Source organism: Armigeres subalbatus, chromosome 1 (assembly GCF_024139115.2).
Source record: "Armigeres subalbatus isolate Guangzhou_Male chromosome 1, GZ_Asu_2, whole genome shotgun sequence".
Lineage (NCBI taxonomy): Eukaryota > Metazoa > Arthropoda > Insecta > Diptera > Culicidae > Armigeres > Armigeres subalbatus.
The window spans coordinates 61,213,842-61,232,205 of NC_085139.1; the positions used below are offsets into that span (position 1 = coordinate 61,213,842).

The window sequence follows — 18,364 nt, forward strand, 5'->3', positions numbered from 1 at the left end:
ACATATTTCTATTTAATTCACGTTCATTTGAATGCATTGCAGCAATTTCTTAATTTTTTTTTCGATTCCGAGTGGAATCCGTCTCGGATTCCGAGTGGAATCCGTCTCGGATTCCGAGTGGAATCCGTCTCGGATTCCGAGTGGAATCCGTCTCGGATTCCGAGTGGAATCCGTCTCGGATTCCGAGTGGAATCCGTCTCGGATTCCGAGTGGAATCCGTCTCGGATTCCGAGTGGAATCCGTCTCGGATTCCGAGTGGAATCCGTCTCGGATTCCGAGTGGAATCCGTCTCGGATTCCGAGTGGAATCCGTCTCGGATTCCGAGTGGAATCCGTCTCGGATTCCGAATGGAATCCGTCTCGGATTCCGAATGGAATCCGTCTCGGATTCCGAATGGAATCCGTCTCGGATTCCGAATGGAATCCGTCTCGGATTCCGAATGGAATCCGTCTCGGATTCCGAATGGAATCCGTCTCGAGTTCCGTGGAATCCGTCTCGGATTCTGGTGGAATCCGTCTCGAACTCTGAGTGGAATCCGTCTCGGATTCCGTGGAATCCGTCTCCAGTTCCGTGGAATCCGTCTCGAACTCTGAGTGGAATCCGTCTCGGATTCCGAGTGGAATCCGTCTCGCATTCCGAGTGGAATCCGTCTCGGATTCTGTGGAATCCGTCTCAGATTCTGTGGAATCCGTCTCAGATTCCGAGTGGAATCCGTCTCGGAATCCGAGTGGAATCCGTCTTGGATTCGGCGTGGAATCCGTCTCAGATTCTGAGTGGAATCCGTCTCCAGATTCCGTGGAATCCGTCTCGGATTCCGAGTGGAATCCGTCTCGGATTCCGAGTGGAATCCGTCTCGGATTCCGAGTGGAATCCGTCTCGGATTCCGAGTGGAATCCGTCTCGGATTCCGAGTGGAACCCGTCTCGGATTCCGAGTGGAATCCGTCTTGGATTCCGAGTGGAATCCGTCTTGGATTCCGAGTAGAATCCGTCTCAGAGTCCGAGTGGAATCCGTCTCAGATTCTGACTCATATTCTGAGTGGAATCCTTCCCGTTTCTCGGAATCTTAGCTTAATACATTTTGAATGGAATACCTTAGATTTCGGATTCCGTGTGGAATTGATTTTGCATCCCAGGTGGATTTTTTCTCGGGTTTCAAGCAGATTCCATATATGATTATGAGCGAAAACGGATTAAAAAGTATTACTCTTTTTTTTGATAGGGCCAAATGTTCATTAGACCACACGTCATTTAGTGCACTTTTTACTGGGGCGTGAGATTCCAATTTCAATCGATTTATTTCGTTGCTGACAATGTTTCGTTCAAACATGCTTCTTATCGTTGTTCATTTGGTACGTATTTGTCGATTTTTTTTTCATTCCGACAGAAGCATCCGTTCGATTGTATCACAAACTATGCGAATCAAGTTCACACTCACCTGGTATGAATTCGTGAAAGTCGAGTTTTCCTGAAACGAGAAGAGAAAAAGAACATCGTTACCGAGACGCTGCAAAAGAGTGAAAAATTGCCAAAACTTGATTGCGATTGTGATGCTTGATGGAATTGATCCATGTGGCCCATTTCTTTTTCCGCCACTTTCGGAACCATCTTGTTCGTAGAATGGAGCACTGCTATCGCTATCGTTCCGCGTAGGCGTGGAACTTTCGGCAGATGCTGATTGTCTGTTTCGGGTGCGTGTGAGCGCGTCTTACAACAGCGTCGTTGGCGTTACTCGATCAGAACAGAAATACCAGCAAAATTGTCGACCCACTCTTCTTATCGCGACGAAACGGGCTCTAGCGAAACCATTGTAGCGTTCGGTGCGTGTGTGAACCGTTTGTTTAGATGAAGATATCTCTCTTCGATGGGAAACTTTTGTGCTTGACTCTGAACACCGGCGTAGTGCGGGGAATTTTTATGGAGGGTTCCGCGGGGGAGTTATTCCAAATTGCACAATTATACTAAAAGTATCGATAAACAAATGAGAATATTGTAGGGTAATAATTAGGAAATGTTTATCATAATGTGAGTAACATCCTCTCTCCATGGTAGCTGAATACGGCAATGGTTACCAATCACTCGGTCGATTGAGGTGCGATGCTCAGTAGAGCGCGCTGTTCATGACGCTGTTTTCTGGCCCATAGACCAATGGCTTCAAAATAAGATGAAGAAGCTCATTGTAACTCTGTAGGGTTAAGGCAGATATTTCTGTCATACGCAAGAAAACCAATGAAGCAACACTTTTTTCTCTAGCTTCGCTGTGTCCAAACGTACGCTAAGAAGAAGCGTTCCGATACAGTGGTCCTATAGCAATCGGACCTGCCATTCATGAGTATTAGTCTTTGACGCGAAAATCATAAAAGGAAATACCTGCCTTAGTCCTACATAATTCACTTTCCACTTATATAGAAATTGTACACCATTATTTTGAATTCGAACGATTGCTAGATAAAGCTGATAAATACGATGAAGGTCAAGTTCGCACGCGATTCGTTATTCATTTCGTCAAAGTTATTCGTTTTAGGTTGGCGTGCGCCTGACATAAGGCAGTGAATCAATCCAGAAGCGAGAGAAAATTATTATCTGTCAAATCAGCTGATGAGAGCTACAAGTATGAACCACCCAAGCCATCTATCTCAACCGTCAACCGCAAACCAAAGGGTCCGTAACCCTACATCTTTGCGCTATCAGGAACAAGATGGAAGCATTTTGCGAGTTATCATTTTTCTTTGTTATGACACGGCACGCACTTTCCCCGGTTTCAATGTTTAGCAGTTTCGCATGAAACTACGTTGTTCAGCTCATCATCTTCTTTATCGTGAATGGAAAAGGGAGCAGCAAAGGAAAAAAAACGCTATGATGCTGAAATGAAGATTTTGTGTTTTTTTAGGCATCCCCCATCGATGAGTGAACTTTTTTTTTGCTGAAATTTCAGACAGATTTGTAGGAATTTAGTACGAATTTAGGGAATTTTTAAGAAATTCTATGAGTTGCCTAAGAATTTTACTAAATTGCTGTTGGAGTTCGCTGAATTCCCCGAGAAATGCGCAGCAAATGCTTGGTTTATTGACCTTAATCATATTAATTTAGGTAAATGTTCACTGAATTGGTTTCTTGATCAACAATAATGATTTTGTTCTATCCTCATTCGTAAAATAAACATCTTGTCCATTATACGATCATATATCTTCCATAAACCTGCAGGTAATCATCCCTTCCTAATGATGCCGTCATCTGCGACGGCAATCAAATCGCTTCCTTCCACGCACTTTCACCATTACACGAATTTTGAACCCTTTTTCGTTCCCTAAACTCCCGACCCACCACCACCACCACCACCGTACCACCCCGGCACGAAAGACGACGATGGGAAAGCAGCGCCGGAAACGCACTACCCACAACGAATGGGACTGTGACGTGTCAGCTGACGTCAATGCGATGCGATGGCGACGCATGTTTCAAGTTGTCCCGTCCCGTCGAGCACTCACCACACCACTTCATCATAACCGTCATCCTGTCACGTACCCTTTTTCAGTGGCCATCGTCGTATCCACCTCATCGCATCGGGTCGTGTTTCCAAAAAAGCCCCATCGAGCTTGGAACAAAGTTGGAGGACGACACCCGATTCGGCCCATTTCTTTACGTGTAGGTGGGAGAATCCACTCTGACGAGGGAACAAGTTTTCCTACATTCGGAGGTGTCCTTCTCCAAAAAGGGCCTGTCGTTCATCGTTGGTGGTTGGTTGGGGCCACAGCCGAGGCTGTGATCATCAATTTGTGACCCCTTTCCCGGAAAATTGGCCATCCGCTGCCTCAATACATAAATGTTCCTAAACGTTGCCCGTCGGAGTTCCGTTGGTTGTGGCTCCTTTTTCTAACCCATGAGCGTTTGCCACTTGGTTGTAGGAAGGAGTGCTTCGGTAACGCCCGGTTTCGGAAGAAGATTTAAGTAGAGAGCTGCTGAGATTGACAAAACCCGATGACCCGTTTCATATCGACTGCAGATTGTACAAGTTTAGAGACACATGGCCGGAAGAGAATTTTTGATAATTTTGCTTCCGGGTGATGGTGGAATTGGGTGAATAGGGCTTAGGTTGTTTTGGTGAGATTTAGGCAATCAAAGGGGCCACAACGAAGCTAAGACTGGCTGATGATGGATATTGAGCAATAAGGAAAGCATACTGGAAATGAATATGAGGATAATGTAACTCGTTATTAATGAAGTGACATGTCGTAGATGGGATTCTAGTGGCTTATATTAACTGTCTTTCTTACTTTGTATCTCACTTCGTTTGTCATAATAACATTCGATCCAACTCACACGGGAAATCTTCCAAGTCAGATATAGCTCAGTTGTGGTGCAATCACTCGTCTTCAACATGTAAGCTAATCGGAACTTTGAAAATAACCTCAAATCAGTCGATTGTAACAATTTGGAATACATATGAGGTGAAGCAATTCATATGAAGTAAGAATTCTCTCTAGCTATTCAAATTACATGGATGTCCCAGGTGACAAACATTGAAATCGATAATTCTGAATTCATTTGAGAAGATGAATAAGCACATAATAAAGTAATCGCCTGAAGAGATCCCATTCCCGGATCGAAACGTCGGCGATGAAGTAAAACTGTCAACGCTATTACCCGTCACTGAAATCCAATCCGAAAATTAAGTTAAACAAACACAAATGGAATAATTCTATGACTCAATTCTTCGAAAATGCAAAAGTGAGTAATAAGAAGAAATAAGATGAGTGAGAACAGAGGCGTCTCCCTTCCCTAGTAGCACAATTCACTTTTGGTTGCCGCAGCTTGGATATGACCAGGTTTAGTCTTATATAAGTCGTTGCAGCTTGTTTGTAACATGTATGCTACTCGGGTTCTTACTTCGTTCAACCCACTTTTCACAGTGGGAAGTGAAAAATGCTGAATGAAAAGTGAGAGGTGAGATGTCGAATGACCTATTTGGCCATATATCATATTCGCCCGAATGACTTGTTCGGCCAAATGATCTATTCGGCTAAATTACCTGCTCGGCCAAATAACCTATTCGGCCAAATGTCCCGTTCGGCCAAATGGCCTAAGGTACCCCGGGGCAAGTGAAAATACGGGGTAAGTGGGTACTATGGCTGCCGATTAATCAGTGAACGTTTTTAATGGTAACAATGTTCAAGAAAGATGAAGCAGAACTATCAACGAATTCGCCTGACACAAAAATATTCGGAATCAAAACCATTTGCGGCACCATACTAATGGTATTGTTTAATCATGACTTTAAACTACCGGCAAAAGCTATTACTTTTATTTTCATTCAATGGATTTCCAACTAAATAGTCGTTTCTAAATTAATCATTGATGTGGAAAGCGAATACTTTGAGCAATTAAATAATTGTGTGACATCGAAAACGATTTAAAAGTTTTGATTAAAACCAAAATCTGCAATTTTCACAAGCCCTTAAGTTTTAACATACATGGGGCAAGTGGGACATATTCGAACAACATTTTCGATTGAGCCAGTTTACCTGTTTTTAGATTGTTGACTAGTGAAAAATAACTTCGACACTCATATATTATAGGGATCTGAATAAAATGCAGTTGATATCGTTGGTTTCGTTGTTAAGAAGTAGTATACAGTTAATTTACCAAATGTGTAATTTTCTTTCTGAAAATTATCTCCCCCATGGAAATAGCAATGGTTATAACTATGCGAAATTTTCCGTTTACAGTGCAAACAATATATTCATTTAGCAATAGATCAACAGGTTTTGTCTTGTGTTTTGTTATTTTTAAACTTTGCATCAGATTGACAGATTTTCAGATAAACAAAGTTCTTAAGACATAAATTGGCCATTTCGATCTTTTAAAAATTTACAACACTGCGCATAGCCTGAATAAAAACGTTCCCTTTAAAGTTCTAATTTATGTAATAATTTGTTAAGAAAATTATTTTGAGCTTTTTAGTGGAATGTTTTCACCTGTCATAAGACGAGTTTATACCATCCCATTGAATTCCACCACTTAATTGTATCTTGACAGATACGTATTTCGACCTCAAAGGTAAGGCCGTCTTCAGTGTCTCGTACTTGACTCGACTTGAAGAAAATGATCGCAGCTTACACTATTTATACTATGCGTAGGTATAATAATTTATCTAGGTACTTATCTTACTACGGTGCTTATTTCTACTCGCTTGATGCGCTCTCCGAATCCTGGTCAGGATTCTCTCCGAATCCTGGTCAGGATTCTCTCCGAATCCTGGTCAGGATTCTCTCCGAATCCTGGTCAGGATTCTCTCCGAATCCTGGTCAGGATTCTCTCCGAATCCTGGTCAGGATTCTCTCCGAATCCTGGTCAGGATTCTCTCCGAATCCTGGTCAGGATTCTCTCCGAATCCTGGTCAGGATTCTCTCCGAATCCTGGTCAGGATTCTCTCCGAATCCTGGACAGGATTCTCTCCGAATCCTGGACAGGATTCTCTCCGAATCCTGGACAGGATTCTCTCCGAATCCTGGACAGGATTCTCTCCGAATCCTGGACAGGATTCTCTCTGAATTCTGGACAGGATTCTCTCTGAATTCTGGACAGGATTCTCTCCGAATCCTGGACAGGATTCTCTCCGAATCCTGGACAGGATTCTCTCCGAATCCTGGACAGGATTCTCTCCGAATCCTGGACAGGATTCTCTCCGAATCCTGGACAGGATTCTCTCCGAATCCTGGACAGGATTCTCTCCGAATCCTGGACAGGATTCTCTCCGAATCCTGGACAGGATTCTCTCCGAATCCTGGACAGGTCTCTCTCCGAATCCTGGACAGGATTCTCTCCGAATTCTGGACAGGATTCTCTCCGAATCCTGGGCAGGATTCTCTCCGAATCCAGGTCAGGATTCTCTCCGAATCCTGGTCAGGATTCTCTCCGAATCCTGGTCAGGATTCTCTCCGAATCCTGGTCAGGATTCTCTCCGAATCCTGGTCAGGATTCTCTCCGAATCCTGGTCAGGATTCTCTCCGAATCCTGGTCAGGATTCTCTCCGAATCCTGGTCAGGATTCTCTCCGAATCCTGGTCAGGATTCTCTCCGAATCCTGGTCAGGATTCTCTCCGAATCCTGGTCAGGATTCTCTCCGAATCCTGGTCAGGATTCTCTCCGAATCCTGGTCAGGATTCTCTCCGAATCCTGGTCAGGATTCTCTCCGAATCCTGGTCAGGATTCTCTCCGAATCCTGGTCAGGATTCTCTCCGAATCCTGGTCAGGATTCTCTCCGAATCCTGGTCAGGATTCTCTCCGAATCCTGGTCAGGATTCTCTCCGAATCCTGGTCAGGATTCTCTCCGAATCCTGGTCAGGATTCTCTCCGAATCCTGGTCAGGATTCTCTCCGAATCCTGGTCAGGATTCTCTCCGAATCCTGGTCAGGATTCTCTCCGAATCCTGGTCAGGATTCTCTCCGAATCCTGGTCAGGATTCTCTCCGAATCCTGGTCAGGATTCTCTCCGAATCCTGGTCAGGATTCTCTCCGAATCCTGGTCAGGATTCTCTCCGAATCCTGGTCAGGATTCTCTCCGAATCCTGGTCAGGATTCTCTCCGAATCCTGGTCAGGATTCTATCCGAATCCTGGTCTGGATTCCCTCCGAATCCTGGTCAGGATTCTCTCCGAATCCTGGTCAGGATTCTCTCCGAATCCTGGTCAGGATTCTCTCCGAATCCTGGTCAGGATTCTCTACGAATATCCGGATCCTCTTCTCTGAATCCTGAGCAGGACTCTCTCCCAATCCTGGAAAGGATTCTCTTAGATTCCTGGATAGATTTTTTTCCGAATTCTGGAAAGGATTTCCACCAAATGCAGGTCAGGATTCTCTCCGAATCCTGGAGAGGATTTTCTCCGAATCCTGGTCAGGATTCTTTCCAAATTCTGGACAGGATTCTTTTCGAATGCTGGACAAGATTCTTCCCCCGGAGACGAAAAAACAAAATTCTCCCCGAATCCTGAACAGGATTCTCACCAAATTCTTCACAGAATTCTCTCCGAATCCTTGACAGCAGTCTGTAACTGTGTACTTATTTTTACAGAGCTAACAATTTTCAATAGATCACAGATATTAAGGCAAGGGCAGTGACGGCTTTGGTTGGCCATCATTGCCAAAGGGGTTTTTTAAAGACATTCCATTTTGATTCATTACATGAACAGACTCATATCCCTGAAACACGTTTTTTCTCATTTGTCTGAATTATTTCATTCTCATATCTCAGAAGCTTTCCAAAATTATGATGGATTAGCATTCAATTCTGGACACATTAGAGCTCAAAAGTTAACAGATTGTAGGCCTTTTAGGTCATTGTAATTTCCTCCATTAAGGACCTTATGCAATTTGATGAAATTTTGGTGCTGTTTGGAAATCCAGACAAAATTTGACTAAAAAAAATTATTCAATTGATAGTTACGATCATTTACCAGCGAGCGCTCGTCTAGAAGATCTTTGCTCACGCTTTCAAATGGGACAATCTTTTTATTGAAATGTGTTTATCTATTGAAACCTTCGAGACCGAGAATTTCCTTGAGTGCTCGTAAAATAAATCTGAACGGTTATTCGCTCAAACTCGACCAGAAGGAAGTTCGTATTGGAAAAAAAATGTGGGCTTGATTCAAAATAAGTTATTAAGGAATCCTTCTGCTTATAAACAAAATCTACCAAAGCCGTCTTTTCCTCCACATCAAGGCAGAATGGGGGGGGGGGAGGGGTCCCGTAGCGTAGTTGGCTACACGTTCGCCTTTCAAGCGAATGGTCATGGGTTCGATTCCCAGCCCCTCCACCAAAACCCTCGTCAGTTGCCGGATGCGCAGCCTATGCGGTGGCGTATTGGGGTGCACGCCTCACCGTCACGGCTGCCTGATGACGACTGACAACTTGTTCTTCTCGGAGGCATTCCTCCAACGTTACCCGGATAAAAGGCAACCGGACAATGCAAAGATCATTGGATACAGGACATGGACGAAACGAACACAATGGACTCACGACGAGATGGACCAGCAACGACAACAACAATGAATAATGGAAAAATCTAAAAGTAGATTCTGTGTGGATTCTGGCTGCAGAATACCACAGTAGATCTCGGCACAGTAGCGGTTAAGTAACACAGAGTGCCTATCAAATAAAAAAAGGAATAAAAAAAAAATCAAGGCAGAATATCCTTGGAAAAGTATTATATATAAGAACTCATCAGGACACTTTAGTGAGATCAGGTGCTAATACTTCGACAACCAATGTATATGACATAGCAAACGTATTGCAGAGGAGTTCGAACACTTCGAACTTAACGAACAATTTCATCAGATATTTCAACACCTCTGATTATTTGAGGACAGATGCATTTTCGAGCTATTTTTAAATAATGTTCCATGACAAAATATAAGTAACGATTTTGAATTGGTTTCATACATTATTTTTATTTCCCGGGATTCCGGAAAATCTCGGGAAGCTACTGATTTAGTTCCCGTTTCCCTGGAAGTTCCCGGAAATCGGAAAATAAGGAAGCCCTATGCGCTTCAGAAGTCCCAATGCTAAAGCTTCAGCAGTCGTTGAGATGTGTTCACTAAAACAAAGTTTACTGTCCAGTGAAACACCTAGATCTAGTTTTTCCTGCACTTCCAATACTAACAGTTACTATTATGTTAAGAAAATTATTTTGAGCTTTTTAGTGGAATGTCTTCACTTGTCATAAGACGAGTTTGTACAATCCCATTGAATTCCACCACTTAATTGTATCTTGACAGATACGTATTTCGACCTCAACAGTAAGGTCGTCTTCAGTGTCTCGTACTTGACTCGACTTTCGTCGAGTTGAAAGTCGAGTCAAGTACGAGACACTGAAGACGACCTTACTGTTGAGGTCGAAATACGTATCTGTCAAGATACAATTAAGTGGTGGAATTCAATGGGATTGTACAAACTCGTCTTATGACAAGTGAGTTACTGTTAGACTAGTCGAGCTGAAGGTACAGGATTAAAATGGAAACGCTACGGAAATCCATTTCCTGTTCTAGCGATTACTGTAACATGAGAAGTATACAAAAAGATACAAAGTAGGCGAATGAAATGAGATCGAACCCAAGGCATCCTGTGTATGAGGTAGAAACGGTAGTTATATGACACACTTTTCTGAACACATTGGTTTTTAAATCCCAAATAACTGTAAATGACGGCACTTTTAAATATCCTGCGACATCTAACAAAACTGGTTGATCCATATATCACCACCCAGCGGAAGTAATCCAAACTAAAAAGTTTTTCAGAATACGGCTCTCTAATATCACAGATCTGGGGTTATATAATCAAAACATGTACTATCACTACTCTACGGATGAATTTTAAACTTCACAATATTTCAACATATTGGTTTCCAATCGCCGAACAACTTTGTAGAAAACGTCAATTTTCTAAATTCCCAAGATATCGAAGAACTGATATCTCATATGCAGTAACACCTCTTTGAGGATGAGTTTTAAATTATTCTGTTTTTCAACATATTGTTTTCCAGGCCTCGAACAATTTTGTTAAAGAAGGCAATTTTCTAAATATCACAGATCCCGAAGTATCGAATTAAACTGATCTCTCATAAACACTAGCGTCCCCTTATGGCTTAATTCTGAACTAAACAGTTTCTCAACATATTGGTTTCCAATGCTTGTACAACTTTATAGAAGATAGCAACTTTCTAAAACCAATAGATTCCGAAATATCAAACCAAATTGATCTCTCATATACAGTAGCGCCACCTTGCGGATGAATTCTAAACTAATTAGCAACATATTGAATTCCAATCCTCGAACAACTTTGTAGAAGTCGGCAACTATCTAAATCCCACAGATCCCGAGATATCGAAGAACTGATCTCTCATGTACAGTAACGCCTCCTTGCGGATAAATTTTAAAGTATTCAGTTTCTCAACATATTGATTCTCTGTACTCGAACAACGTTGTAGAAAACGGCAATTTACTCAATCTCACAGATCCCGAGATATTGAACTAAACTGATCTCTCATATACACTAGCGCCGCCTTACGGCTCAATTCTGAACTGAACAGTGTCTTAACATATGGGTTTCCAATGCTCGAACAACTTTATAGAAAATGGCAACTTTCCAAAACCAATAGATCCTGAGATATCAAACCAAACTGATCTTTCATATGCAGTAGCGCCACATTGCAGATGAATTTCATGCTAATAGGCGAATTCGAGAAGGATCCAGTGGTAGAGTGCGCTGCGAGAGTTTGAGAGAAAAGTCGACAGAAGCGATTATTTACATTCAAAATCAATTTTTTTCCATAAAATTTACTTCACTTTTTGGTATATGGTCACATGTTTTCCACTGGCATTGGCTTCTTACAGTCTTTAAGTAGCTGTTGAAGACGAATTCCACCCAAATAAGCCGCGAATTAAAAATCCGGTAATTCTTAACCAAAATAGTGCGGTGGAGGCACTGCAAGAGATGTGCTATTTAATCTGAAAAATCATATGCAAGCACCCACCGGATGGAAGCTCATCCCAAAGAAAACAAAATTTTCTTCCAATTTGCGACTATTTCAGCTTTCATAAATGGTTGGATTAACCAGAAAACGCGAAAATCGTACTCCCTCCGTATGCTGACAATGCACTTTTTTGGCCAACGACACTTTTTTCGTGGTTCTTGTGACGACCACCAGATGTCGAAATGATCGATAAGCTTTACTCAAATACGCCTATTAGCTTCTCAACATAATGGATTCCAATCCTCGAACAACTTTGTAGAAGACGGCATCTTTCTAATTCCCACAGATCCCGAGATATCTAACCAAAAAAAGTTATTAACTCATATACACTAGCGCCGCCTTGCGGCTGGAATCTGAACTTAACATTTTCTCAACATATTGGTTTCCAATCCTCAATGAATTGTTGGCAGTGGCTGATTTTCTACCCACCGCTGCCAAATCCAGGCGCTATAGTATATGCGCAAATAGCCAGCAAGAGTTAACCGCCAGAAATTTGAAACGAGCAACGGTCGTTTCAAATAGATAGCAGGGTCGGTTACACTACACTTTGCAGTACATGTACTTGAATCAATAAAAGCAACAGTTCAAGAGAAATCATTGCATGGGTGCTAATCTATCGATATGTACCTGCTATTACAATTAGTACAATTGTTGAAGAATCCGGAAATATAAGAAAATATAGAATAGTACTAAACAGAAACCCAAGGGCTCCGTAAATAATATAAGAACGGCACCTGTTCTTTCCCTTCTAGGCAGCCGAGTGATGAAGATCTAAAAAAACAGTTTCCCAATTTTATGACAATTTTTAGTTCAGGCAAAATCGTGAGCCGTGCAGTCTAATCGATTACTAGACAGTAAGTCCAAATAGTCTGAATATGGACCAGAATAACCTAAACTAATGTTCGTTATTAGAAAATAGTGTGCACAACCCAGTAGCGATAACCTGTAATCGATTGTACAAATAATACTGATGATAAAAGGTAAATTTGGTGTTTAAAGGTAGTGCGATGTGTTTCTAATTGGAGTTTGTTTGTAGCACCTCGTGCTAACAGGTACGGAAGATTTAGTCTGCATCGCTTGTTCGCCGATTTCCAATCTACGGAGAATTTGAGGGCTCGTGGAGAGAGTTTGGGCAATCCGCCTGGGTGCGAACTATCGTCTCGTGGCTGCGTGCCACAATAGTCCACCTGGAGAGCGACGGCCAACGGAAAAATCTCGGCCTCTTGTGTCCTGCTCCACTTCGGTGGTTTCTAGCGAGTGTTCTAGGAGGGGAAGACAGCCTCGCCAGCGAGATTGACCCCACCCTTTGGCTCACGTGCGTCCACGATAACCACCTCATAAAGCCTCGACTAATCTCTCTGTATTCAACCACGCTGCTCTTCAATCGTCAGCGATTTGTCGGGATCATCAACACATCGTCGAGCCGTTGCATGTGGTAGCGACGCCGATCCTATACGACCAGAGCGCCCTTCTTTCCTGAGAAAGAGACACGCAGTCTAACGCCAGGGATTATCCGTCGTACTACCACCAGCGTAGCACCTCTCGATCATCCGACGACAACGCAAACTGTCAAACGATCGCCGGTCAGCTACGGGTGCCTCACCGCGAGGGCTACCGACGAGAGCACCGACCAGGCAACGCTAAGCGACCGACAAGAAGGCTAACCACCGGTTCGCTACCTGAGCGGTCTCCGCGAACATCAAGTATCGGTGGTGTGAGTAGCCACCTAGTTTCTGTAAGTACGCCGCATGTTATGATACGATACACCAGACAAGTGTTTTAAAGTAGATGACCATTGTAAACTACAAATAAGCACAACCAAAATCACGAATGCACACATTTAGGACAGCAGTGACGTCACTCCTAGGGCAAGAGAGAAGTAGATTATGCTCCGTATTCGATAGCAATTCTAGTAGGGACCAAAATTGAAATGAATTGCCGTGGATTTTTTTAAATAAAATTTGATCTACAAATCAAGTTTGAATCAGAACACATTTTGTTGCTTCGCTGAATAAACTAATACTATGCTTTTGGCAACTGACTCAATCTTAGATTTCTGTTTTCGAATTTAGAAATACCAATAGAGAAATTGGGAATTTACTGTTTCGGTCTATTGGAGAATAGGGTTTCTGAAAGGTTCGTCTTGCTGTGGGGTTGAAACTGCTAGCTGGGCAACTCGATCCGCAATTCTTAGCAGACGATTGCATCGTCTGGCGCTAAAGCTCGGAATTTTAGCGACCCCAACAAGACCCTTCTTACAAATTTGTATGGCGAACGATATCTAACGCGGGTTTTCTCAACAGTAGGAACTTTTCACTAAAAACTATTTGGTACCGGTTAGGTAGGAAGGTGTCCGCTACTACGCCTACCAAATATTTTTTCGATTAAGGTGCTTATTTTTGGGATATTAAACATTAGATGCCTTTCGCCATACTGATTTCCAAAAGTTAACTGCTATTGTGCCGCTGTAAACACACTCAAAGCAGGTGATTCATTGTTTTTAGAGTTTTTAGAGTTTCTAGAATTCTTATAAGAAACATTGCGCCATTTACTGTGAAGATGGACTATTTTCACCGGTGTTCCGTTGGTTCCGGATCTTCCGGAGGATCAGCAGAAGATCCATTGGACTTAAAAAATTTCCTCAATGAGAAAATATATCCCCTTTATTATTTTCCCGAAAATATCACGTTGATATCATTTGAATTGGCTTCATTATAACGGATTTTAGGACTGTTGTATTTTTTACAACACGCGAGTTCTCATGTTATGAAAGTTGAAGCGAGTTGCGGAAGGTTTACGCATTTCTATACTATCGATTAGCAAGGACACATAACTCATAAGATTCATGGTAGTCGAACGTTGATTAATAAATTCATCCCAAGTAGCACGCTTGTCACATATCAGTCACTGTGACTCATATGCGACCAAATCCAGTCACATTGGAGTTGCTGCAACCAAATCGATCTGAACTATGCTACTACGGATGTTGATCAGTAACTATGGTGTGTTGAACTGCTGGGTAAATAAAATCCAGCACCTTCAGGTATCAGCTAGGTTGAGATCGTTGGTCTGCAGTCCATTCAAATACGCTTCAGCCAAAGGTGGTGAGTTATTACTTAGCACGCTTTGAAAGAATGGTCGAGAGCAGATTTGCTGACTCGATCAGCGTTGAAGATGTTTCACCAAGGTAGTTCACAGTTTGAGGAGCCTGCGAGTTGATGAACGATTTCGCTAGAATGTTCAAAGCTGCTTCGGGTCATCTTTCATGTTACACTCCTGCCGATAAATATATGAGCAAAAGCGTGATGCGTTCAATGAATAAAAATGACATTCTAAATCCCGCACCAGTGCCCTACCGTCATCACCTCTCGTTTGAAAAAATCTTCTGCGAGCTTTTTGTGGTTGATTCCGCAAATTCTGCAACTCTTTATTCCACTAAGGTTGTTAATTTTTCGGCCTCATCGTTGTAAAATTCCATCCAATTCACCATAGAATCGATCTACAGCTTCGTCTAAAGTATCTAAGTTCAAAATCTCGCGCCAATTCACTTGCGAGATCTCAATATTCAATTCCTTATAATTGCATCGCGTTAAGCCATATGATACATTCGAACAGTAAGTATCGAAAATATCGTTTACAATTTTAAAAACCATCTCAAAAGGCTGATAATGGGCCTGTTTCAAAAGAAAGGCAATAACAGCTCTACGTTAATTGACCAGGGTTTTTGTTGATATTTTACTGTTCATTAAAACTATAACAATTGAATTCTTTATCATTTTGATAAATCGGTTCTTGCGCTATGATGCTTAGACACTTGGAATTTATAGAAGGTTAAACTTTTTGTCATCCGATCACTACATTCGATTTCGAAATAATTTTGAAAGTATCTAAATGTCACGATATTTCCGCTCAGAACACACTTCAGTTCGTTCGTCAATTTTTAAAATGCATTCCGTACACATAATCGCCCAGTGGCACATATCGACATTCGATGAAACTCATTTCCGGTTGAATTACAATCCTCGCAATTTCATGTCAGAATATTGAACCCAGCCACTTGTAAAAACTAACATTTACCGTTTTCGGCCTCCGGGTAACATTTTCCCTGGTTGGCTGCTCTCCACCTGCCATCATCGTAACAACAACAACTACAACCGCTTCGGGGTACGCACCTGCCTCTCGACACACGCACACACAGCGGTAACGGATCCCAACCGTGAAAAATCTACCTACCTGTGGCCGATGCGAGGCGAACGAAAAAAAAAATCCGACCCTTGTCGAAATATATCGCTTTTTATTGCCTATTTTGTGTAACACCATATAACTCGAGTTCGGATTCCTCCGCTCCAACCCATACTTTTCAAAAGCTCCCGTTTCACGTGTTACGAAATTCCGGAAAAACCCATCAACAATCTCCCTCCCGCTACCAGCCCCGCCCAATACCCGTCTGATGGCGGAAAACTGGGGCTACGAATGGCGGCCATGTGCACCCCTGCCCCACCGTCCCTTTTCGGCAGGCATCCTTCTTACGGTTCACTCCGTTGTGATTCTCAGCTCTACTTTATCGTCCAAATCCGCTTTTCGACACGCATTTTCCAGGCGGATTTTTTATAATCTGAAAGAGATTTGTTCCATATTTTAGGAGTTTCTCCGCATAAAACATTTCAAAACTTGAGAATTCAGACTGATGCTAATAAAAGAATGAAGATAAGACGACATTAGACCAATAAGTTGTACATTCCAATCGTTACTTTAAATTTTTCAATTTTTATATTACATGCTGAAGAAAGTTAAACATATTTCATGTTTATGACGGAATACCGACTTTATTATGGACAATTCATCATGCCGCATTTATTTCAAGCGAGCTTTCGTTGCACGCGCGGCGCCTATCAGCGAAATAAAATTTGCTTTTAAATTGAATCCTTCTCGCACGGCAGAAGTGCGTTTTGGCGGCACTAATTTTCCGGGGGAAATTATTGTCAGCAATTGGCATGGTCGCTCGTTCGGTTTTCTTTTTCTTTCCCCGGGTGGGGGTTGGGCTGACTGTTGAGCGTCAATAGGTTGTGCGGAAATATGTTTGAATTTTCTGTTATTTTTTTTTCTTCAGTGGGAAAGTGGATCCCAATTACCCGCGTCATTTGAGTTTTGAGACCGATCGGTGGATTGCTGCTTCGGTGAGTGGTGCTCTTGAGAAGGTTGCTGATCAAAGTGGCAGAGACGGTTGATTCAAATGGGATTATTCTAATAGTTCGGATCAGGAATGGAGAGAATAATAAAATATGACTGGTACGGACTGGAAAGTTAAGTTAAGGGGCACCAACCGGGAAGCAAACATTCAGAATTTGCAAACTACAATAACCATTTGAATAAACCAATCCTTTAGTGGAGGGCAATCGTGGGTGGCCTTCTTCGGAAAAAAATAGATTAGAAAAAGGTAGGCTCTCACAAGGGTGAATCACGTTGATCTGCTTTGCAACAAATTGTTACCTTTGTAGATTTGCATAATGGGTTTATACAGTTTCTCTGTGTCTCGAGGTAATCCGATTAACACCGATTCTATGTACTTATGTATCATATTTTTCATTTATTTGATATTGATTTAATATGTTGGGCCGCTTCAACAACTTCAACGATTATACGCGCCATAACTCGATCCGCAGAGGCATACCATCTCCCAAGAAAGCGGTTTTGCCGCAGCGGGTCCATTCATTCAATCTGCTGTTCTCCATGGTTTCTTAACTCGCCATCTCTGAATAGGCAATTTTACATATTTTATCAAAGACTTATTAGGTATTGTGGGTTCACAATCTAATTTAGAATACAAAACAAAGCTTTTTGTATTTTTTCCCAACGTTTTGGTCGATTTTCCAAGGGGTAGATTGGTTAAAGTTTATTCATCATATTTGTTTCAGTGTAACGTTCAATGTAATGTAAAATAAATGTGATTAAAAACGTATTTAGTACCGGACAATTTGAATAATTTTCTGCGATCCGAACTACAAAACCTGACGAAAAAGTAGTGAAGAAATGGTTGCTCTACTACCCACTACCTGTAGCACTGGTCGTTTCTGACAAACGATTTTATTCCTGTTCTTCAACAAGCACCCAAATACCCCACACACTGCAGCCTATAACATGCCAAAAACATACCAAACTACTGCAATATCTGAGCCGTTGCCCGATCCGGACAGTCGTGCCGCCTTAGGACCAGTACGGACGCCTTTCCCACATTAGAATTGGGGATTCAAGTCGCATTACCATCGCATGGTAAGCCATTTTACTCCGTGACCTCTTGCGCGGGATGGCATTTTTTTTCTCAAAGAAATCAATTTGCAGAAATCATACCCGTAGACATATTTTCTTTAGTTTATCTTACCTGCCGACTGTGCCATGTCGTCGTATTCCAACGAACCGCACGCGAGACTGTTATAATTTTACGTATAGGAAAAACACGACTATCCTCGACTATCCTCTATCTCGGTGCCCAGAGATAGACGGAAAAGGGACGCTTCTTCCCCCTGAAAGCAAATTGTCAAGTGGATGGTAACAAGCCGCTGCTTTTTGGAAGAACTTAGAAGGTGTCATGCGTTTTCCGCCAGGCATACTCGTAACAAATATTTTTTCCACGACGGACGAAGTGAGATTCAAGTCATTGAGAAAGAAGGTGTCGACCTGCAGATCAACTGTGGTTCTGTTAGAACGTCTGACGCTGTAAGTATTGCAAGCCTTCCTGGGCACTCTGAAATTTGCTTTCCGAGAGCTAAATCCTAGCCCTTCACGTCACAATCCAGGCAAAAAGTACCAACAAACATAATGCACTAGGCATTCCAGGCACTCCA

The 18,364-nt window shown here is 42.3% G+C and overlaps 1 protein-coding gene across 1 annotated transcript in view; it reads right to left on the reverse strand.

Annotated features, from left to right (window-relative positions):
* LOC134226186 (cytoplasmic polyadenylation element-binding protein 2) overlaps positions 1-18,364 on the reverse strand; it is a 1,213,088-nt gene that overhangs the window by 494,325 nt on the left and 700,399 nt on the right. Inside the window, exon 4 of the mRNA XM_062706791.1 lies at positions 1,437-1,466. Coding sequence (XP_062562775.1) covers positions 1,437-1,466 — 30 coding nt within the window. The remainder of the gene's footprint in view (positions 1-1,436; positions 1,467-18,364) is intronic.